At 43.5% G+C, this 24,169-nt stretch overlaps 1 protein-coding gene across 1 annotated transcript in view; it reads left to right on the plus strand.

Moving 5' to 3' along the window:
- Window positions 1-24,169, plus strand: part of MDGA2 (MAM domain containing glycosylphosphatidylinositol anchor 2) — a 361,261-nt gene that overhangs the window by 238,521 nt on the left and 98,571 nt on the right. The window contains exon 10 of the mRNA XM_074149599.1: window positions 2,752-3,045. Coding sequence (XP_074005700.1) covers window positions 2,752-3,045 — 294 coding nt within the window. The remainder of the gene's footprint in view (window positions 1-2,751; window positions 3,046-24,169) is intronic.

The following is a 24,169-nucleotide window of genomic DNA, read 5'->3' on the forward strand; positions in this document are numbered from 1 at the left end:
GCTCTGACCCCATGGTCTTGGCCTCATGGTTCTCACGGTCAGTGAATCCCTGAGACGGGAGAAGCTGGAGGTGCCGGAGGGACAGGGAGTAAGAGGAGAGCTACAGGGGAGCCTGCAGCATCCGTTCCAACTGGGACACACTCTGGTCAAAGCACATTCACAATGGGGAGCAGATCCCCTGCCCAGGGCAGAAGGGACAAAATAAATATTATTTGAACTAAACTGAGAAGCCACAAGCCAGGTGAGCTGGAAGAAACATTTGGAAGGAGGCTGCTTTCCGCAGGCAGGCAGTGCAGAGTGGGCTTTCAAACCTTTCTCTTTAAACTGCATTTTCCTTCTTGGAATGGTATTTTTCTTCCCAGTTTAGTCTGTGCTTTCATAGAGCAGTGGCTGTTTGGTATCTATTTGATGTTCTCACTTTCAGGAGAGAAGGTGGAGGAGTCCCACCACAAGCACCCGACTGATGTGGGTCCAGCACAAATACCATGTAGTTCACAGCAAAAGCGTGGGATGTAGAAGTGAGGGAGAGGGAAGGACACATGCTGGTGGAGAAGTGCAGTCAGAAAAACTCGGAGAACCACTGAACAGCGCTCATCTGCTCCTTCTCTCTCATCCCTTGCCACCTTCAGCACCCTTTTCCCTCTGTATTTTGTCTCTGAGCTCTGACATGACTGTTGCCGTGGCTTCGTACCACCCTTCCTTCGCTGGGGTGGACCATCTCGTGTCCTGCAGCCCTTCCTCAGCAGGGCCTTCTGGGCGTGTGCGTGGGGTGGTTCTGCTCTGGGCTCCCTCAAAGTGATGCAGGTTTCCTGGGCACTGGCCTGTGCTCAGGACCTGTTATGGCACGCACAGGCATAAGTGAAAAACAAGAATGTTTTATTAATGTTGGGAATGCTTTATTAAGCAATCTTTATCTTTTTTTTTTTTTTTTTCCCTTTCTGTTTTTTGTAGTCTAAAATAACTTCTACTTTCCTGTGGAAAAAGTTATTTCCACTTTTGCATGTCCCACCAGATTCTGAAGGAGCGTTGAAAGCCTTCAAAACAGCTGAAAACAGCATTTTGCTACCTATGAAAGCCCCTGATTTAAACTCTGATTCCGAGCAGGCTTGTCAGGTCCATAGACACGGGGTAGATCCCGGGGGAGAACTGGAACTATTTCTCACTGCTACAAGTCTGTTGTTTCTGACTCTGGGGACCTGAAAATAGCCTTTGATTATTTTCTCCTGCGGGAAGGAGTTACGGTACAGGCTGTATTTTGTCAATCCTGGCATTCAAGGGAAGTAGTTGAGGGCAGGAGAGTGTGGAGAGGTAATGCTCCTTGGAGGGACCGTTTTAAATCAGAAAGCATCTCTCTACCTGACTCAGAAGAGAAGACCCGTAAGGGCAGCCAAGTGTTCAGAAGGCACAAAAGGAAAGAGAGGGTGGGGAGTTTTTAAATCGTGCTTTCCCGTATCTTTGCCCACCACACGGCAGCCCCTCCCCACCCCCTAAGCAAGGTTCTGGTGTACGGAAGGCACCATGTGTGATCTGGAGATCACAGGCAGCTTCAGAGATGTTTGTGTTGCACCAGGAGAACCGTAAGGGAATGGACTGATGGTGGAACCTCACTTGGATGCCCATCATGGAGACACTGATGCCTTTGCCAGGGATTCCACGGCATTTCTGTTCTGATCAAGCACCTTGCACGTCTCTTCCATGGCAAACGGGCTCTTCTCCTCACTGCCAAGGACTGGTGATTCAGAGCAGTGGCTGATAATTCGGAGAGGCACTGGGGGCAATTAGAAAGTCTTACCCTTGCAAGACTGTGGAGAGGAGGAAGGATGGGTCCTTGGGTGTCACCAGCTCACCCTGCGGGACTGCCGGCTGTTCCTGCTCCATGGGGATGTCGGACTCCTGCTGGGAACAGTTGTTCACATATACTTTCCAGATCTGTTAATGCAAATCCCTGTTAAAAGAATGCCTTTTTAATAAATCTCTCATGATAGAAAGGCACCAACTACATTTCACTTTCGAGTCTTGCATTCCGAGCTGATTTCTGAATCGGCACAATTCTTCCTCCTCGTGCAGCCATTACGAGCTGGATAAAATCAGCAGCTGGTCTGTTATAAAAAGGGGGGTTTTGGTGCCAAGTACTCATAAAAAGGAAAGCCGTAATTTGCAGTGATAAAGTACTGGCTGCGACTGGTGGTCCGAATGCGCTGGTGAATGCCCTGGAACGGCGCATTGACGTGTCAGAGATGCCCAGGGAGGCAAATAAGTGTTGTAGGTGGGGCTGTAAAATCTTCTATAAACCACTTCAAGCAGCTGAGCACCTTGTCTCGTAATATAATAGCATTGCACAGTCTTCCACAGCGTAGCAATAGGACAAGGGGGAACGGTTTTAAACAAAGAGGGGAGATTTAGGTGAGATCTGGGGAGGAAATTCTTGGCTGTGAGGGTGGTGAGAGCCTGGCCCAGGTTGCTGAGAGAAGCTGTGGCTGCCCCATCCCTGGAGGGGTTCAAGGCCAGGTTGGATGGGGCTTTGAGCAACCTGGTCTGGTGGGAGGTGTCCCTGCCCAGGGCAGGGGGGTGGAACTCAATGATCTTTTAGGTCCCTTCCAACCCAAACCATTCTGTGATTCTATGTAGTCACTATGCAGTGCTGTGTATAACTTAATTCTTCATATGTAATTATGACTGTACAAGCAAAAAAGCTACCTTTCTAGTCTCTGTAGTGCTAATTGTTGAACCATCTCTTTTTCTCCTTTGAAGTCCCACCCAATTTGACTGTTCCTCAAGAAAAGTCCCCCCTGGTGACCCGGGAAGGGGACACCATCGAGCTGCAGTGCCAGGTGACGGGGAAGCCCAAGCCCATCATCCTCTGGTCCCGGGCAGACAAGGAGGTGGTGATGCCCGATGGGGCCATGCAGACGGAGAGCTACGACGGGATCCTGAGGATAGTGAACGTCTCCAGGGAGATGACGGGAACCTACAGGTGCCAGACCAGCCAGTACAATGGGTTTAATGTGAAACCCAGAGAAGCTTTGGTACAGCTCATTGTACAGTGTAAGTAGACCCTTATTTTCTTCCCATGCTGAGAAAAAGAAGTTCTTTTTGCTGAGCAAAAGAAAGTTATTTCTCCCCTAAATATGCAGCAGCAAGAGTCTTAGGATCGTTACAGTTTTGATGCTGTGTTGTTTGGCTCTGAAGTTCCCTGAATCCATGATTTTAATGTAAATAGAGAAGTAAAAATGACATAGGAGTCCCATTTATGTTTAAAAAAAGAAAGTAGGTGTGAGGCAATCATTATTTTCCCAATGTCTGGCTTTAAATTTCTTGACACAGGAACAAGCACATGAGATAGACGGGCATGTTTTTATAAATGCTGATCTGATAGTGATCTCATTTGTTGATACTGTCTAACACAAGGAGGAAAAAAAAAAGAAAGAGCTGTTCCATCTTCTGATCTCTATGCAGATGTGCGGAGTCTGCTCTGAGTCTGAATGCGAACCATCAGCACCAGGAATGGGAAGGAACACATAACAAGAAATCAATTAATTTGGAAATGCTCAGCATTTGTTATTGGAAAATGAAAAGTCCAGTTTGATGTGGTTTATGGGAAATAATGAGCCATTCTTTGTTGCTGTGTGTCTGATAAAGATGTTCACTAAATGATTGTTGGTACTTATTTTTACTTTTTTTTTTATAAAGTGACTCGTGCAGCCCTCATTTATTCTGGTTTCAGATGCCCAAATATTATGGCATATTTGCTTTTTAGCAGCATTTTGTGCTCAGCACAACTGACCTCTTTTGCGGCCTCTAGGGAGAAGATGCTGTGATATACATAGTTATTATTAATAATCAACTGATTTGTTTTTTCCAAGGTCTGTTGCATAACAAATTATTTATGCACTTGATTACATGTTGTGGTATCTGCAGCACTTTCATCAGAGCTATTTAGTGGTGTGCTGGCACAGCTTTTTATCCAAGCATGCTGCTGTCCCAGCCGGCAATCACGTGGATTAATGACACCAAGGGCCTCCTGAGAGTTGAGCCTTCAGGGAAGCTGGAACCTTCTTTCTTGGGCTTCTCTTGGTTGTGGGTTCATCTGCATCAGGGACTGGCTTCATCTCACCTCATGTATCTAAATTGGGAGCAGAGGTGTCTTTGGCTCTGTCTCTAGAGGTTGCAGAAAATGGCTTGGACCTTAGATCATCCCATGGAGAGGTCTGTCTTTCCCTGTGAAAGGATCATGGGGGGATTGGTATCCTACTGATGGCAGTTTTAAAGCATGTGGATTGTTGTAGGGAAGACTGGCTCCTGTACGGATGGGCTGGATCAGCCTGTAGGAGCTGCTGTGATTCAGAGCTGTGGTAGCACTGGAGAGACTTTGCTGGCACAGGAATTTTCACTGATGTCGTTATTACTCGGACCGTGGTTATCCCGATGATGGCGTTTGTAGTTATCATGACTGGGACTACTGATGACAAACAGCGTCTCTTTCAGATCCCCTGTAGCAAGCCTTCTTCATTTTGTGCTTAATTTTAGCTGCACAGAAAAGGTGATTTACAGAAGGTAAATGTCATGAAAAGGTGGAAGATGAAAGACATGGAAGGGTCAGAATGTAGGATCTGTGGATGGTGCCCCAACTCTGTCCTGTAACTGGACATGCCCCTGCGGCACAGGTCATTGTCAGGGCTGGTGGATCTGTGTCCTGGGCCCTTGCAGCATGAACGATGTGGGTCAGTGCTGGGGGAAACAGAGACCAGTGGCACAAAACCATTGCAGGGCTTTTTGGTTGCTGCGGATCAGCAGGTGTATGCACAGAGGAGGGATGTGGTATGTTTTGGCTGCCACAACTTCGCCAGGATGAGCCTTTGCTATCCATTGCAAACATTAAAAACACAAGAAAAGATTTCTCAGTACAGTTGTAAATTAAAGGAAACGAAGATTCTGAAAACTTGTTGTGATACTCCCCAGGCTGTTGCTCTGGGACGCTGGGTTGGGACCACTCAGGAGGACGAGTCATAGAAATCGTTGACTAAGACTAGTTCCTCAGAGAGCAGCAGTGATGGGTGAGAAAGGTGATAACATGCAAGATATTTAAATAGCTTGGACTAAAGATTGGCCAGTTTGTGGTGTTGTAGGTCTTGATGACCTTGAATGGCAGAGAGGAAACTTGAATAATAAACTCAGTAAAAGCTGATCCGCAGAGTCCCCTGTGAATTTGTGAACAAGAACTGCTATGAAAACAGTGGAGTGATGGTCCGCATGAATGAGGAGGGGGGGAAGTGGCTTCTTTCCCCTTTTCTGTAACTGATCTGCTGCGAGAACTAGAAAATATTTTGTTTTCTGGCCTCCAGCTTAGCCATTTAGTTTATATTCTCTTTTTGTCAATGTACATCATCTTTTCCATCCATCCATCTTTTCCATGGGGTCCATGCAGACCCCAGCATGGTTATTATAGCATCCTGGTTTGGGTTGGTGGCGATGATCTGTGGATGATGGAGATGTGGATGATGGAGGCTTCTCCAAGTAATTCAGTTCACGTACAAATGCGCGTGTGGAAGGTGTTCCCGATAAATCAAGACCTTCAGCGGGAAGGCTCTGGAGGTAAATCCACTTCAGCAGTCAGCAGTTGCAACCAGAAAAACCACAAAGTAATGGCCAGGCCAAGCTGGACGTCCCATCCCCAGTGCCCAGACTTTCTCATCTCAATCCTTGGGAGCATTATCAGCCCAGAAAGAGCTCTGTTTTGAGTGTTTTTCAAGTAATGCAAGCAAAGCTGAAAATTACTTTTTTTCCTCAGAAGCTCAATTCACTGGGGGATACTGGAAGAACAAGTATTGAGAAACACTCTTGACATGGGTATCTATAAAAGCTGTGATGTGTCCCACGTTTTGCCCTGGAAGACTTTATTTCAGGTCTTTCGCAGTCATAGAAACTCTTTTATTTATCCATCGAGCTCTGCATCATTTATCCCGGTCTCTATTTCAAAGCTTTTAAGCGGATGCTGTTATTTAAGGGAGATAATCGTGTGTTTCACATTAGAGGAAGGGACGGTTGAGTCTGGGCCTTGGGGAACGTTTCCCAGGTTGTGGATGAGGACTTCCCACCAGCTGCACCACTTCAGGCCCTCAGCCAGTCCCTGGTGGACCCAGTGGGGTGACTCCCACTGACTTCCAAAGGCTGGTGGATGCATCGCTATTATTTTACAGTGGTTTACTGGTGGAAAAAAAGCTCTGGTTTTCTGTATTTTTGGTGCAGCATTAGATGCAGCGGTTCTTTCACGTATTCTGAAAGAGATGAGAGACACAACTTGAAAATGGTTATAATAAGCAGCAGGATAACAGGTGTTTATGGGTGATTTTTCTTTAATCTGTTCTTGTTTAGATTTCTACTCACTTTATTCAGATCCTGGCAAGTGACAATTTGGAGAAGGATGGACAAAGCAGAAATTATGCGGTGCTTTGATTGTTGTGGGAGAAAAGTGCATGTGTTCATATCGACTTCAGCATCATTTCCATAACTAGCATAGCACTTATTCAATCGTCATAAAAATCAGTTCTTTTCGGTAATTTTGTAATATTTATTTTAGATGCTTCTGTCAGTTATAAACAAGGGAATGTATTTAATGAAACACTTTTATTTCTGTAATAACTCATTGATTTCACTTTGTATACGGAGTGTGGGTGTGTGAGCAGTTGAGTTAGTGGACGTGGTAGCTGGGGACATTCCCATTCCTTGGGATGTCAGAAGAGCTTCTGCTTGTTGGGAGTAGGACTTTCTGTCTCACCAAATTGGTTTATTACTGTGTTTTGTTCCACAGGGCAAATCTTTTGGTGGAACTATAGCTCTAGGTCATATCCTTTGGTTCAAACTAAAGAAAAATTAAGGATAAATTCAAAGAAAAAGACCAGTTTTAACAGTTTTTCTCTTCTTTCCTCTCTTTTTCCCTGCCATCTCTTTAATCCCATGCCCAGTGATGTCAGGATCACAGACTGGGAGTTCACTAGGGAAATGACTGGTTTCTGTGCTTTGTCACAGCATGGCCTCAAGTTGGTTTAAGACTTTTGTTTTTTCATGTTTACCATCAAACTCCAGAAATTCTCATGGGAAAATACAAAGACACCAAGGGAAACCAAAAGTAAAGGAAGACTCATCTCTCTTAGCCCGGGTCTGTTGGACAAGACATGGTCAGTGTGATTTTCAGTGCACTTTGAGTCACGCGATCCTTGTCACATCCTGAAGTGATTACTCAACAGTAAATTACAGCGGAGATACTCGTTTTCAGGACTAATTAGTAGGCCTTGCAGAGGAATTAAACTGAAAATTTTAACCCCCTGAATGTTGGGTACCTGTGCTCCCTGCGCGGCTGTGGAGAGCGAAGCATCCCCAGGAAGGAGCAGAGTCTGTCCTAAGGAAAGTGTCTGGGATGTTTTTTCTTTGTTCCAGTTCCCCATCTGTAAAATAAAGATAACAGTTCCTACCCTAGAGGTTTTTGGAGGCAAAATTCTGAGGATGCTGTAGTAATGAAAGACACGCAATATCTGATTTGATCAATAAACCTTTGCTTATTGCTATTATTATTCTTCACTGTTTTCTCTCAGGTGTGTTGGCACTCATCACAAGCTCCGGGCTTTACTGGCTTTGATCTTTATTGTTTGGCAGATTTTGTGAGCCCTGCTGGCTTTTCTCGGAGAGATTAGTTCAGATATGGAAGTACAGCACCAGCAGCAAGAAGAGCTGAATACCCTGGGTGGGATATGGTCACTGTTGTTACTGTAGTGTCCGCCTCCCATTGGAGATTGGAGAAGACCTCTGGGGGAACAAGGAGAGTAAAAGACCCCCCTGTAAAGTGCTTGTCTTCATTTCTCACTCTTCTTTGACTTCCCCCCAAAAATAAAAGGATGAAGATAGTCATGGTGCTTGGGAAAGAGCTGAGGGAGATAGAATCATAGAATGGTTAGAGTTGGAAGGGACCTTAAAGATCATCTACATCCACAGCTTCACTGGGCAACCTGGGCCAGTGTCTCACCACCCTTACAGCAAAGAATTTCTTCCTAATATCATATCCAAATCTCCCCTCTTTCAGTTTAAAACCCTTCCCCCTCATCCTATGGCTCCCCTCCCTCATAAAGAGTGCCTCCCCATCTCTACTGTAGGCCCCCTTCAAGTACTGGAAGGCCGTTATAAGGTTTCCTTGGAGCCTTCTCTTCTCCAGGCTGAACAATCCCAACTCTCTCAGCCTGTCCTCATAGGAGAGGTGCTCCAGCCCTCTGATCATTTTCGTGCCCCTCCACTGGTGGTGAGACACTGGCCCAGGTTGCCCAGAGAAGCTGTGGCTGCCCCATCCCTGGAGGGGTTCAAGGCCAGGCTGGATGGGGCTTTGAGCACCCTGGTCTGGTGGGAGGTGTCCCTGCCCAGGGCAGGTGGTGGCACTGGATGATCTTTAATGTCCCTTCCAACTCTAACTATTCTATAGTTCGATGATCAGCAGATCCTGCTCTTTGAAGTTCTAGACAAATGCTCCTGCAAGTGGCTTGTCCCAGTTCAGTTTGAGGAGAAGGGCATTAAGAAAGACAAGCTGAAAGTGGTAATTATGTGTAGGGACAATGCTCAGGGCCCTGCACCCGCTCGCAGCACCGGCCATTTTCTTGTGGGAAAACTTTGATAAATAAAAGTTAAAATAAATAAATAAATGCGTGCCTGCTGTTGGCAGACAGGATGCAATCCAGTAATAATTTAAATGTGCCACTTCTACTGCAGGAAGAGAATGCTTGGGAAATAAAAATGCCATCAGGTACAATATAATCAACTGTTTACATCGTGTACCTTATCAAGCGATGATAGCAGGAAGGACAGAATCATTTTTCACAGTGGACATTGCTGCCTGTTGGGCTTGCGTTTTATATGCTCTAGTTTTACTTTGGTGCTACATAAAATATTGTTTATAATATAAACTGTTTTCCAAATGCGTTGGTCTCCAAGTACTTGTAAAGCCTCTTAAAATGTCGGAGATATTTCAGGGTAGCCTGGTTGGCAGAGCGGCCGGCCACATTGTGATACCCTGAATTTTCCTTTCAGTCTGAGTTCCAGTTTATGTATATCAGTCCTACTTCGTAATAAATTCTAAACAACTAATGAAATCACGCTGAAGGGGAACATTCTTCAGGGATTATATTTGAAATGGAACAAACCTAATTAGTTAGAAATACAAGGCTGAATTACGATCTCAGGTGCATCATTGCAAATCTGGAGTGTGTCGGTGGGGCATAAATTAGTTGTTCGGGTTTTACATCGGCAGGAGAGAGTTCAGAATTGGGTCCACTTTGATTGTACAGATGTTATTTGCAGCTGAGGATGGGAAAAAAATAATCTTTTATGCTTTAGGCAGGCAATTTGGCAGTGCAGAAAAATTGCCATATCTATTCTGTGACTGTCTAAATATGTGCCTGATGAAATATTTATATGTAAATACTATATATTATATTAATAATGAAATAAAAGGTTGTTGCAAAAGAAAGGAATGAAGTATTCTCCAACCAAAACAGAACTAGAATTAATGAGCTTAAAACTCGTGGAGATTTAGGAAAGTAATTATGAGAAACTTTTTAACAGGTAGAGTGGCTAATCCCTGCAGTAATTTGTTGAGAGAATTACAGACTCTTAAGTCCATGGATGGGGTTTATTTGAAGCTTGGAGTGGGGATGGACGGGAAGGGGGACAGGGATCAGGGTCACTGCTCTACTTTTGAGATGGTCGCAGTGAGTTTCAGCTCCAGAGAAAAGCACCTTGTAATTCCCAGGGATGTGACGACAGCTCATTACTTGGGGAGATTTTTGCACTCCAAGTTCTTCGTTCCTATAACCGGGCAGATCCAGGTGAGCTAATGGTATTGTTTGGTGTGTGGGGATGAGGAGGGTGAGTGAAACCTTCTAGATTTTCAATTCTGCTTGTAGAATTTTGCCTATGAAAATGTATTGAAAAGGGGATAGTCAAGGAATCTCCGTTGGTGAGAAGAGTAATTGAATGGGGAAAATGTCATGATTTTTAAGTAAGCACTGAAATCTATTTTTAAGCAGGTTGAAATGATAAAGGAAATCAGTATTTACATTTAACATTCATATTATTTACATCACAGTTATACTTTTTTTTTTTTTCCCTTATGATTAAAGATTTGAGTGGAAGAAGCTGATTAGCATTCAGGACAAGCATTATAATAATCCAATACATTCCCAGACTCTTTGGTTTTTTTACTTTCTGAACAACTTCCTTCTTTGTAGACAGGATTTGGCTTTGATTAGGCAGTTTGTGGTGGGAGAAAGGGCAGGCTAAAAGAGATCTCGGTCTGGGCCCTGATACTTTTATATTTCTGGGCCACTTTTCATGTCTTTTTGGAGTGTGGAAATTAATAAAGGACCTTAACTTTCTAACGTCAAAATACATGTTGCTCCCATTTGCCTTTAATATTTTGGCTTGCTCTCTGAAGTTCTTTCTGCATCCTTGTGTGTTGCGTTGGAGGAACTCCCCATCCCTGGGTTCCATGTTTTTCCCAAGGTTGCTCTCATGTGGCACAGATAAATAATACCTGCCTGAATCTAAAGATTCCTCCTGCCCTATGGTGAATATATATTTAGGTAGTCCAGATTCCATTCCTACTGTCCTTGTGTTTAACCCATGGGTGGAGAGTTCCCATTTCTTTAGTTCTTTGACTAGGAATTTTCCAGACAACTCCCTTAGTGCTTTTATGTAAAGCAATGGTTAAAATGTCTTCTATAAAATCTTCATTGAAAGAGGATCGACAACAATTACAGCATAGTGCATAAGCAATTATGGCTTTGTAAGTAATTTATCTGAATGAGGCAAAGGAGGAAAAATATATGGAAATAATTGATGGCTTGATCAGCAAAGCAAAATGCTAGAAGCTTTTTGACATTTAGCAAGGTCAAAGGCAATATGTATCTAGTGACCTGGAGAGGTAATGAATATGCAAAGACTGGCAACATGGAAAATTCTAAATGAGAATGAGATCATTTAAATTTTTTCTTATTTAATATTAACTATAGTTGCTGAGAGAACCTCCTGAGATGTATCTTTTTCTTGTTAGAAATTCCAAAAGACAGCATCGCAGCGAGTACCCCAGAACCTGAAGCATAAACACAGATGTTATTGGAAAAAATTGAATTATTCATAGAGGTTTCTTTTTGACAATTGGTCATGTAGAAGATAGTCTTACACCATGGAGCAGTTCACAGCAGTGTCTGAGGGCAAGACCAAAGACAGTCTTCTTGACAAAAAGCTTTTTATTTTTTTAAGAAGTGAGAATGAGAGGAGGAACAGGAGCAGATGTAAATGTTACATATCTATATTTAAAGTATGAAGAATCAGAATAGGGTGTCTTTGAATGCTCTACTTCTCCTGGAGATGGCATCCACGTAGTCAAATTGATCAACTTGGGAGAATGGCATTTTTTAATCCATCAGTATTTCTTTCAGGTTTGTTCACAGAAACGTGCTCTCTCTTAACCATGGTAGCTTTTTGTGGACTCTCGTGCATCAGTACATCCAGCGGGTTCAGGTTTGCTCCATGAAGCCAGGCTGTCTCCTTGAAACTCGGGAGAGGGAGCATCGGCATGAAGCAAACAACATCTCTGCTCCATTAAAAACCTTCAGTGCACATAAACAGTGGGTTGAAATGTGGTGGAGTTTGGGTTTGTTTCACACTGATGCAAGGACAAGATTGTGTCCCCCCCAGAGCACATGGGTGCCCTGATCCTAAATGCTACCGAGATGGACAGAAATCCTCCAGTATCCATGTAAGCTTCTGAAAGTCGGGAAGGTTTTGTACTTGGGTCTCTCCCTTCTTGTACATCGAGTGAAACCAGCACCTTTTTGTGATGTTTCGCCTGGCTTCTTCCCAACATGGGTTTGAGGATTGGATAAACAGTCCTTGGATGGTGCTTTTTCCAATAGTTTTATGACTAATGCAGGTGGGTGGAAAGGCTGTGGAAATTTGTGGGAAATAGGATGGAGCCAGCACCAGAGAAACTACTGTTAAATAAGCTCCCTGGCCTTTATGCAGATTTGGTATCCCTGAAGGCCTGGGACACCCAGGGACATCCGTCTGCTGTCTGAATCACACACAGGGCTTTTTCGAGGTGGGGGTGAGGAGCTTCCAGGGTGAGAGTGATGTTCCCTCCACTTCGTGGCAGTGTGAAGCTCTCGCTCCTCTCATTTTTGAGATGCTGGTTTCATGATTTCTAGGACGATACACTGACATTGGAGCTTTCTTCCTAATTCTGTAGCAGTGAGGGGAGGGGAGGTACTGGGGAGATAGAGCGTGGTTGGATCCTGCCCAACTGGTCAATGCTCTGCTCCCGCCTGGGCAAGGCAAGTGTTAGTCCCTTGACTTGCAAAAGGACAATTGGTTCCTCCTGATGGTGCTGTTCTTGCAAAAGGACCCTGTTGGAGACAACACAATGGGAGGAGAAGCTGGTAGCACCCAGGCTCGTTAGCATGTCAGCTTGCACAGCTGGAAGGAAACAAAAGAACCTGGTTGTTCCTTGGAAAGGCTTTCATGGGCTTTTGAGAATGAATGGGAATGACAGCAGGGACAGTGGAGCTTTATTTCCTACATACGGTATTTTCAAGAGCAGAGGTTTTCTTCTGGCTTTCTGTTGTGCATTAGGCCATGTCCTATTTAAAAAAAAAAAAGTTGTGATACGATAAAAGAGTGACCAGCTTCATACTTAAGAACTAGCTAAGGGACAGGAATAAAAGGGCAGTGAGTTACAACCAAAAAGTTTAGATGGAAATCCATGAGACTGTGTACTAGGCCTTGTGGCCTTTAGTGGAATCCCTGGAAATAATCACAGCAGAATGAGAAGAAATGTTTCAGTGAGGAAAAAATCCAAAAATATGAGTTAGGAGGGAAAAAAAATACCACAAATGTCAGCAAACAGCTTTATCCTGTCTTTGGCACTTTAAGTAGTTTACCTCCCCTTGTGTCCTCTCCTGCGTTTTTAGTAATTCAGGATGCTCTCCAGCAGCGTTCTTATTTTGGCTGTAAAAAGTGTTGCATAAAGTTCAGGCACAAACGTGTGCCTTTGCCAAAGCAAATTTGTGACAAAGTCAACAACCAACCAACCAACCAACTCATGGAAAGGTGAATTGGAGTAATTAGGTTGGCCGTTCAGCTAGTTTTTTTGCCATGGGCCATTTTAACTGAAGAAGTTGGTAGGTAAACATATTTCCTTTTGCTTTGTCCCATATTACTTAGGAGAATTATTCCCATAATGAAAGAAATACGCATTTCAACTAAAACTGTGATTGTGAAGTGAAGCATCGAAAGTTTAAGGGTATTTGGATTGACATAGGCACGCAACTAATTTTGTCCCTGAATAATTCTGTTATATCATGTATTTGTTTACATGATTATTTATTTTGCTCTATAAATCACTGTCTTCCTGTCTAACTTTCAAATGTTTTACTCTGTGACTATAAGTGTCTCATAAAATGGATTCTTTTAAGGCAGTATACATATTTAGAGAAAGGTGGCCACTTTCTCTGCACTCCTTCAGGGCATGTTTTATTTTTATTTTTCTATTCAGACGTGTTGTCCACTGCTGTTACTATGAAGTTTTGCAAAACATTTTACCTGTGGAGAAAAAGATGGTGTCAGCAGGCGCATTCCTTTCGCTCAGCAGCAGGAATGAAATTAGACCTCGATTGTGCTGATACATAAATCACGTTTTTCTAATGGAGCTGGTCCAGAGGATGCTGGACTCATTACAGCAGGTACTGAGATGCTGTGAAAGCTGGGAGAATCTTTGTTGCTGTGGGGCAGTGATGCTTTTTGGGAGAGCCTCCTTCTCTGGGTGGCTCCCATCAGGCTGCGTTGGCCATGTTGCATGAGATCCTCTTGTGCTCTTCTTCTCCCAGCAAAGAAAACACATTCTGAGTTAAATCACTGAAGATTATAGGAGTTTTGGCAGTGCCATCAGTGGATGAGGGGTTTCAAAGAGCACGGGACATGTAGGTTGTGCATCTTTTGTGTCAACGGCTTGGTAGGGTATGGATTTTACCCTTCTGCTCCTTTCACATGGCTTTGTTGCCCAGCCCCACCACCTTTCTGGGGAGCATACTCCGTTTGGTGTAAAGAGATTTAAATCAAGCCTGTTGTTATCAAGCAGCAATGCTATGCACTGCTCCAACCTCAGTTTCTTGCTGTGGGGACCACTGTTATCTACCATGGAAGGTCTTTGCAGGCTGGCGGCAGTGTTAGTAAGCTCTAAAAGTTGCTTTCTTGAGGAGAGTTTATGATAGAAAATTCCTAGTAACCGGATTTCTCACGCTTTCCTTCTTATATTCAGAAGCTTTCCACATAATAAAAGGGAAATTTCATACCTTTCATTTATTATTGGGTCAGTAAATAAAAATTCTGGAGAGTAAACAAAGAAGAGGCATATCCTTCAATTTTTTTTAGAGGAATTGTTATTCCTAGGTAGTCCAGGCCCTTGAAAATATATTAAAATCATTTGCAGTTGATATATATTTCTCACTTTTCCAGGCTCCTTTGTAGTTACTATGTCCATTAATACACATTCTTATCAATAAAGCCATTTTTATCCCTGTTTTAATCGACTGTTTCCCTCCAGGTGTAGCAGCTTGTTCAGATTTATTTTATCACTCGTATTTATTATTGGCGTAGTTTCTCCTTTTTACTCCGTTTGTAACAAGTAGTAGACTGTATCTCTCCTCATTTTCCTGTTTGTGGCAGGACTGGCTGGCACACGGAGGGGCAGGGGCACGAGTGATGCCTGCCCTTCGTTAGAATTAAACAAGAGGGATGATTATTTTTTTTCTCTTGGAGGTGCTGGTTTGCACTGGAAAGGCCAAAAGATGCAGTTTCTTCTGCAGCTTGTTTTGTAAGGGTAATTACAATGTGCTTAGGCTTAAAAGGTAAAACCATGCGAAGTGCTTTCATCAGTGAAGCAGCCTCGTATTTATTGAGTGATCTCATTAGATGTGTTTTCCCTGTATTGTCTTTGGTACCCTCAACACACAACATTGTACTTTGAGGGCTACGGAAGGAAGACATCTCTACAGGTCTCCACCATTTAATTCTTTAGTGGTATGACAACAGAGACTGTTGGCTTTTATTATCTTTTTCAAGTTAAGCTCTGTAACTCCCAACCCGGAAAACCAAATGTCTTGCTCTGTTGGAGAGAGCTGAAATGGAGGAGGAACTTCTTTACTTTGAGGGTGGCGGAGCCCTGGAGCAGGCTGCCCAGAGAGGTGGTGGAGTCTCCCATCTCTGGAGACATTCAAAATCCACCTGGACATGTTCCCGTGCGACCTACTCTAGGTGACCCTGCTCTGGCAGGTGGTTGGACTGGATGATCTCCAGAGGTCCCTTCTAATCCCATATCATTCTGTGATTCTGTGATATTCTTCTCAAAGTGTGCATACATAGGGCTTTCTGAAATTACTAGTATCGTGGCTGTGGTGAACTGGTGGAACATGCCCTAAACCAGCCCTACCTGGCTTCTGAAAGGCATCCATCAAAGCTATTCATGTTGTTCATCCTCCGCACGCCCTCTGTCCTTCCCTGCCCTACAGCTCTTTCCCATTCAGACCTCTGTTTGTACAGTTCAAGCCCTTTACTCTTCGTCCAACCCTCAGTGGGGACAGAGAGCAGTTTATCCTCTTTTGGTTGCTCCATACCTCGTTAGACTTTTGTCCTGTCAACCTTCAAGTTTCTCTAAACAACACAGACTCATTTCCTGCAGATTTGCTTGATAACACTGAGTTTTCTAGATGTGATCGCTATTGCTATTTTCATTCATACTCTCTGAGGTTTGCCCCAGTCTTCTTGAAATGTGTCTCCAAGCCTGGGAAGAGCTATGTCCCATTCTTCCTGTGGCTGCTGGGCAGAGGAGAGGTGTAGCATTGCAGTGTAGACCCATTCTTCCATCACAGACCAAGGCACAGCAGCTCGACACTGCTGATTCCCATTCAACTGTGATCCGTTGTGAAGCCAAGGCATTATTTTGAAGACCTCCCTTCCCACCTGATGGTTCTCCATGACATCTTTGTCCATCGCTTTTTCTTTGTCCAAGTAGTCGGCTTGGATAGAGCTGGACCCCAGGGCTTCGGATCTGGCTAGGAACCTCTGGCAAGGACTGTCAATGTGGATGTCTGATGAGTTTTACACCACCTTATGCTCCAGTTCCCCCCACCGTACTGGGTCACACTTTTATGGCTGGCTTATGGCAATGTCACGGCAAACAGCACCAGAGCCTGTCTCGGGCCAAGATGCAGGACATCAGCGATTTCTCCTCAACGCTCTGTCTCTCTTACAGCTCTCAAAGAAGGAAATTAGATTACGTTGACATGATTTGCTGTTGACAAATCCCTAGTGACAGTTACTCATCTCAGTGTTAGCTTCCAAGCGCTCACAAATTATGGGATTGTTTGTCGCAGAATGTTTCTGAGAACTGCAATTAAGGTGTCTGGGCTGTAGCTCTCCAGCTCCTCTCCCACCCCCTCCTGGTTTCAAGGTAGACATTGGGTTTGTTGTTGGACAGCTTTCTTATACTTCCCTGCTTCCCCACAAGTTTTCTCTGCAGGTTTCGGTGGTTATTTTAGGCTGATGTTTGTTCAGGCCCTTCCAGTGTGAATACATGGAATATATGTGAATCTCTACATTCTTCTAAGCACAGTTCCTCCTATTATTTTTGACATCTGAGGAGGGTCAGCTCTTTTAGAAAATCCTGCTGCACCAAAGGGGTGGAGGAGCTTGGCTCTTCTGTACCCAATATTATTTGTGTGGCATGGCTCTAAAACTGAATGAAAATATATCATCTTTTTAATTAACTGCAAAGAAATTGTTGGTATTGCATAGTGCCACCAGGAAAATCAGAGTAACACCAAGTCGAGTTCACATGTCCTACACGTGCTTTTGTTCATACCCTTTGTGTAGACCTAGGGAGGCTTTTTGCTCTCCAAATAGAGGTCAGAGCTTCTGAGTTACACTCTGCTGCTGGTTTGCTTCTCAAAAAAAGATATTTGACTGCAATGTCAAGGTCAATTCTCTTGCAAATCCTCTCTGTCCTATTCATCACCTCTGCCTCAGCCTGATTCCGGGCAGTCCCAGCCTTTTCTCTTTAATCAGGTAGAGATGAAAATTCATTCCAGTCTTTCATGGAGCCTGGAAGGCCCCAGATTTGTGACTTCTTGGGAGTTGATTGTTAAACAACAAAGTCATCAGGACTTGACTTTTCAGTTCCCGGAGGTGCTAATCATGGAAGTTCTCCTTCCTTGCTTCTATCTCTCCTGTCTCATCAGACTCTTCACAGGGTTGTATTGCCTGAGTGTGAAGTTCAGCCTGTGCATGGGCCCAGTTTATTGTGCTTTTTGACATTTTAGTCCTTAGTATCTGACTGCCTGAGCTGGTAATTCTCAACCAAAGTGATGTGTTGGAGCCTAAATCCCACACAACATTTAGCCAACTGATTGCTTTTCCTAATTACTCACATTACAAGCCTTTTAAAGAAAGACACTGATTTTATTCACAAATATCTTGTATGTTCTTGCTGTATTTTGAGTATCAAAGCTCAACATGAAAGAGGCCACACGGGCGTGAGTTCTATTTGTTGTATATTTGTTGTTTTCAGCTTCATTAAGAGAGCAAACTCTCTTCTGTCTGTAATGGATTAGAGGAGAAAGAAGACAAAAGGACTTTATAATAAGCTCAGACATCCACAGAGGCCTCCTATATTTTGAATGTATCTAATTCTAATTTTGTCCCTGAATTTTGTTAGTGTGGCCATTATTTACAGCATCCACAATTGTGCTTACACTTTCTTTGGACCAGAAGATTTACGTCTCAAAAGAACAAAGCAAAATAAATCCTGGCTGGAAAAAAAATCCTATTTAATTTAATGTCATCAACCTAAAATGAGTTTATTTTAAGCCATTTTTTGCTGCACTGATGTATATCTTTAAGATACAAAAGTCATGTTTCCTAGTGGTGAACATGGAGATAGCTCAAGTGATTTTGGTGCTTTGTTCATATAAGCCAGAAGGGAATTTGATCCTACAAATCAACAGTTGAATTAATATTTGCCTTGAAGAAATCCATTTAGTTCCTTGCTGAACTTCTGATTTGGGTGTTAATTAGGCCAGGCGTAATCAAATCTGTGGTTTTCTTTAAAGTGCTATCTGACTTGCTAAACTTTGAGCTCATTATTTTGGATGTGGCAGCCTGGTCCTGTTGGACTTACATTTGACCAGACTGGATTTGTTGGTCAAAACAAGGAAGATGTAAAACCAGTAATGAAAGCAGCCTGATCTTCTCTTGCGTGTGCTCCCTCTCACCAGGTCATGACGGTTATGAGATGAAAAGACTTTAGAAAGATTGTTTATGGTCCCCCTAATGATCACTGAACCATATGGAGCTATGAGCCTACGACCCTCTAATTTTCATTTTCATCTTAGCATGTCTTTGAGGCACTCGGTCTAACCCATGAGAGTTTGATCCCAGATCAAAACATTAATGTGCTGCAGTGTGTAGGAAGTATGTAGACATTCTGGCTGTGAAAAGGCAAACTAGAATGGGAACATTGATGTTAAATGGTCTACAGAAATCATTGAGAAGTATCTTCCCTGGGTTGTGCTGTTTGTGCCATGCCGGACCCTCGCACAGAACAAATGTGTGCACAACCAGCCATATCTCACTAATCCTCTAATCACACCCCTTCACAAGAGCTCGTACAGCTTTGCTTCTGAAAATTGGTAATTAGCATCTTACTCCTCTTAGGCGTATTGTGCAGGGTGATTGCCATGACCCGTCTCAAAACTTTGTGTCCCTTGGGATACTGCTTAGTCTAGGAACAGTCCTTCATAAAGCCTCCTTGAAAAGAAATTTTGATAGTTGCATTTTTTTTTCCTTTTGCAAAAGAAGGAAATTAGCAGTTTATGGCTACTCTGAAGGGACGCCTTGATTTTCTTTTCAGATCAAGAAGGGTTTCTCAGAATAAAAAAATTATCCATGTCTGATACATAATCAGCGCCCATCAGATGGAAATTCAGCAATGTATACTTGCTGATTGCTCCTAGCTAAAAAATGTTCCCAGTTCCCATCGACCTCAGATAACTCTGTGCGGGTATGTCTTACCACACATGTATGTATCGTAATATCATCTTCATCACTTGACGTACCTGAGGCCATACCTACGTGTGCTCCCCTGGGTGCTGTCCCATGCGGCATGGTCCAGGATGAGGGTGGTTGGCGTGTTGACCATGTGTGGAGAGGGTGAGGTGACAGTCTTGAGGTTGTAGCTTAATCTTGCAGGAAGAGGGGTGTTTTGTGGGGAGGAGAGCACTCTTGCTGCTCTTTGCTGCCTCTGCTGTAAGAGGGGGTGATTGATCTTTTGGGTCCACTTTCTGTATATAACCATATCTTCATCCACCTTCTGATTGATCTGTGGAAGTATTCTGTACTTCAGATGTCCAAAGACAGTATTTCCCCATTAGTTACAACTCCATTAGGATTTTTCCAAGTCTGATGTCGTTGGCATTACTGGGAGGCAGAAAAATTGTGGCTTGACTGACCTTTCTAAGTCTGGTATGCAATTTTAAATTACTTATTCCTAGTGGTGGAGGACTTAAAAGCACAAGCATGTACATTATATTAAAATAGATGATGGGACAGAATACAAAGACGTTGTTTCCCCATTTCAAAAGCTACATCGGGCACCAGAGAATCCATACAGAAAAGAAGAAAGTACAAGAGAAACAGGGCTCATTACTTCTGCTGTTCATGCAGTGACTTGCTTCATCGGAGGATTATTTTTAGGTTGATGTTGAATTCTCATGGGATGCGGAGGAGCTTAGCCCTTCTACTGTGATGCAAATGTGCTGACCTGGTGGTGCTGTGCCTCCCTGTTTCCATCGCGTAGTCTTGGATAATTGCGTTTGAACTGAAATTCCTCTGGATTTTAGTTATTAGGATTCATAGGTGGGCTGGCTGCCAGTCCAGTCACGGTACTTAAAATACAGTTGGAAGGGATTCCCACCACAAGTGGGTCTATGGCTGCTTTAAGATGACTTTGGCTCATGGAAGCGGTGGGTCTATGGCTGCTTTAAGATGACTTTGGCTCATGGAAGTGGTTTATAGGGGAGGTTCAGCAAAGTAAGTTATGTCAGAGGTTCAAACATGAGAGAGTCCGGAGTCTGTTTTGGAGTTGGACCTTGCATATGATAAGAAAACATGGGGCTCAAAGGGTCGTCATTTCTGCACATACTTCACCAGCGAAAGAAGCATCCAGATAACAAGGGTGAGGTAGAGCTCAAAAGTCATCTAAGCATGTCCAAAAATAAGTCAATACTTGGAAACGGTCTTAAGTATTGGACAGTACTGTCTCAGGAAGGAAAAACAGGATCAATAATGTCAGTAAGAATGTGAAAGGAGAAATTACCAGAGTAAGACTGAGGAAGCTTTACTTTTGGAGTTGAATTTTGCTTACAATGTGGCATTTGGAGTGTCCAGGTTTCTGCAAGAGCTGATTCAAGAGGTCCCAGGCCCTGCAGCAAAGTTTCCTAACTGGTGTTGGAGTCAAATGCAGAGGATGGATAAGGTAGTCCCTGTATTGGAGGTGAGGTCAAATAAATATGATCCAAGCAAGAACAGGCCTGACCTCAAGTTTCTGCAAAACTTTTAAAGGAAAATATAGTTTAAGTGAAGAAGTTAAAGTAGTGTAAAATGTAACATTGGTTTGACAAAGTTTGATGATATAAGAGGAGTTTGTTGTTTTAGATTGATAAATTAAATTAATTTTGAGGCAAGGGAGATGTGGAATACCCATTCGTATTAACTCTAAAAAAATGTCTTTTATATACATCTTGGTAGAAACAGGGAGTTTGAGTGTGTCTAACAAGTTACTAAAAGGTCTGGCTCAGAGAGGAGCAGCACCAGATAGTTTTTGAAAGAGAAATATTATTCTGAAGGGAGGAGTTTCTCAAAAAACATTCCTGGGGACAGTTATGTTTAATGTCTCGGTGGCACAAAAGATGGGCATGTTTTGATGGAAGTTGCTACAGTGGGAAGGTCCGCATGCCCCAGGGCAGTTCCAGTTACTCACCAAAGCTGTCCTGGGATAGCCAGAAGCAATTTATCTCCACTATTCTTGCACTTTGTCCAGGCTTTTACTTCTGATTCTCAAAAGTAAAATTAGTCAAAGCCCAGCAGCAGAAAAATACTGAACCTCCATCCTTCTGCTTTCACAGAAACCTGCCTGGGAGGTATTGCTCATGTAGAGGAAAATAGAGTTCTCACGTAGAGAGGACCTCGGTGATTTCAGAAATGCAAAGGTTAAAATGAAAGCTGCTGTTCTTGGGGACAAGCAAATGTATTGCTTGTGTGGGTTGTTTGTTAGTGTCTGGAATAGATGTAGGGAAGGATTTGCCTGGCTGCAGTAGTTGGTCTGGGGATCTCCAAGGCATTGCTGGCATGAGAACCTGATGCTGGGATGCACAGACAGGTGTATGCCTGATGTAAAGACAAATATCCCTCTGAGTCTCTTTGTAAGGCAGCATCGAGACATCCTCTGTGCATTTGAGTGTACGTTCGTGATGGCTGGACTCAAAATGGAACATGCACAAAGCAGGATTTGGTGTTACAGGAGGAGACGGTGTTAAATTCCCATCTTTCATTGTACTGAGGAAAGACTAGGAGATGCGTTTGCACTTGGAATGTACACAATGGGGCTGACAGAGAGGGAAAAATAACTGTTTAAAACTCTAAAAGCCAATATTGATGCAAGAATACACAGATACAAATTGGCCATAAATACAGGCAGATACTTCATCATGGCAGCAGTGGGTTTATCAGATGGTTTCTAGCCTGGGTGGCATTGAGAGCTGGGCAGTGGCTCGGTCACACGATATTCTTCCAGTCCTATGTTCTCATGTTGCTGTGTGCAGCACGTATTTTGGAGGAGAAGCTTGTGAAACACGTGTAAATAAGACGTTACAGTGGGAAAAGCTGCAAGAAACGAGGGGTTTTCTACAGAAATGATCAGAAATATCAAAGAAGTCATTCCTCGCTGCTCCTGCAGGTGTGTGACGCATCTGCAAGGTTCAAAGCGCATATGAAATGCTGGTCCCTTCCTGGGAACCTGTTCTAGTTCCAGTGGTGGAGAATCAAACCCTGTGGGTGAAGCTCATAGGTCTCAGTTTATTAGTAAGGTTTGTTTGTATTATTATTTAAGTAATGGACTTGTAGTTTGGCTGGTGCATCTCTAGCAGAAAGAAAAGGCGAGATTTGTGGAATAGAACAGCGGGAAAAGTGAAGTAAAACCAGGGCATTCAGGAAGGATGTGACAGTATATTTTTCATAGCAATGAGGGAGAATAAACGCACCAATACCACTAACTATGCAGAGCTCCAAAATACATCCAACGCAAGCCCTGACGGAGTTCAGAGAGGAAATGAAAATAGAGAAAAAACATATTTCTTCAATAACCTTGAAAATTCAATTTTGGTGATAAACCAGAGCTTGATAAAATTGGTTGAGAGGGTAGGTGAACTAGAACAGTAGAGGAAACAGCTGGAAGAGAGAGAATAGCAATATATAGATTTACTGAAAACAAAAAGGCAATTATGTGTAAAACATTGGGGAAAAAAAAAACAGACTTAGAAGAGATAACATAAAATTTTATGGAATCCTGTGGGAGGAGGAAAAGAATTAAATATTGGACTCTATTCCTTTCTGCATAAAATTGCTGGACACAGAAGACAAATCTGGCTGCACAAGAGCCAGCCCTGGAAACAGAGGCTACGTTCTTTATTTATGCATTTATTTATTTATTTATTCGTGCATTTATTTATTTATTTTAAATTGAATCTGAATACAAAGCCAGGCCCAAGTTCCACAAGCAGAGCCTGTTTCATTCGAAGCGCAGTGACTTCTCAGCAGTATCCCCGATGGGGATTAAATTATCCACAGTGATGAGCTCTAGGAAAATACAAAGGAACTCTGGAAAACAAGTTCTTGTGCTATTCTATTGTAACCCAGAGTGGTTTAATTTCAGAGGAAGTCTCTGTTTTAATGCTGGACGTTAAAGTGCAGAGTCGTTTGGCCTCAGCCTCATTTAAGGTGTGAGATACTGTGTTTTTAGACTCTCGTAACTCTCAGACGCTCGCATTCCTGCCCCACGGCCGAGGTTCGGGGCCAGCTCTTGGCTCAGCCTCTCCTCTCTGCTGCCTCCTGCCTCAGGTGCTAGGTTTTGGGGTGATACCACTCTTCTTTGATACCGTGTCCCTTCTAGGGTCCCCATGGAGGGCGTGAAGCACTGTGGTGTGAGAGGAGGCTGTTTTGGGGAGACGCTGGCGTAGGAGGGTGGTTGTTGCACCATTAGAATATTTGGGTTCAAATGGCCTTGTTGTTGTTTCTACGTGGCATCTTGATTTGTTTTTCCTGGCTCTTCATAGCTCAGCATTCCTGAGAGCCAGAGGTGGGTGGGAAGGTGGAATCTCATTTCTGTCCATGTTGCATTTGCCCATTTGCTGGCCGGGCTGAAGGCAACTCAGAGAAGGGGATGTCCAAAAGAGTCAGCATCCAGCAAACTCTGTGGCCTTAATTTTGTGCAAGGGCGTTTTTCATCATAAGGAAAAAGTGAACAAACAAACTCAAAGAGCTCATTCCACCATAGAATCATAGAATGATTCAGTTTAGAAGGAACCTTAAAGATCATCGAGTTCCAACCCCCCTGCCATGGGCAGGGACACCTCCCACTAGACCATCATCAAAACAACAACAAATTTCCAGTGGCAAATCCCTCCCAGCGTTTTACACGTGAGCAGAGGTAGGGTGGAAGAATGTGGGAGCCATGGGCGCAGGAGAGAAGGGACTCCCTTGTCTCTCAGACAGGGAGAGCTGAGCTGTTGCGAGACGGCTGCAAACAACTTGGCCTCCTTCAAGGAGCAGACTAAGGCAGAGGTTTTTTAAAAATAAATGTGCAGAATTGTTCAAAGCCCATTTTTCAATCTCAGTCTTTGAATCGGGGGACTTGGTAGCAGCGACGTACAGAAATCTTCGCCTACAGGATTTATTCAGCTGGGTTTCTCTGTTGCTGTACCTTGTTCTCTCAGACCTGGTGGACCCAGGTGTGCGTGCGAGGGCA

This window comes from Numenius arquata, chromosome 6 (assembly GCF_964106895.1).
Source record: "Numenius arquata chromosome 6, bNumArq3.hap1.1, whole genome shotgun sequence".
In the NCBI taxonomy this organism is placed as follows: Eukaryota; Metazoa; Chordata; class Aves; order Charadriiformes; family Scolopacidae; genus Numenius; species Numenius arquata.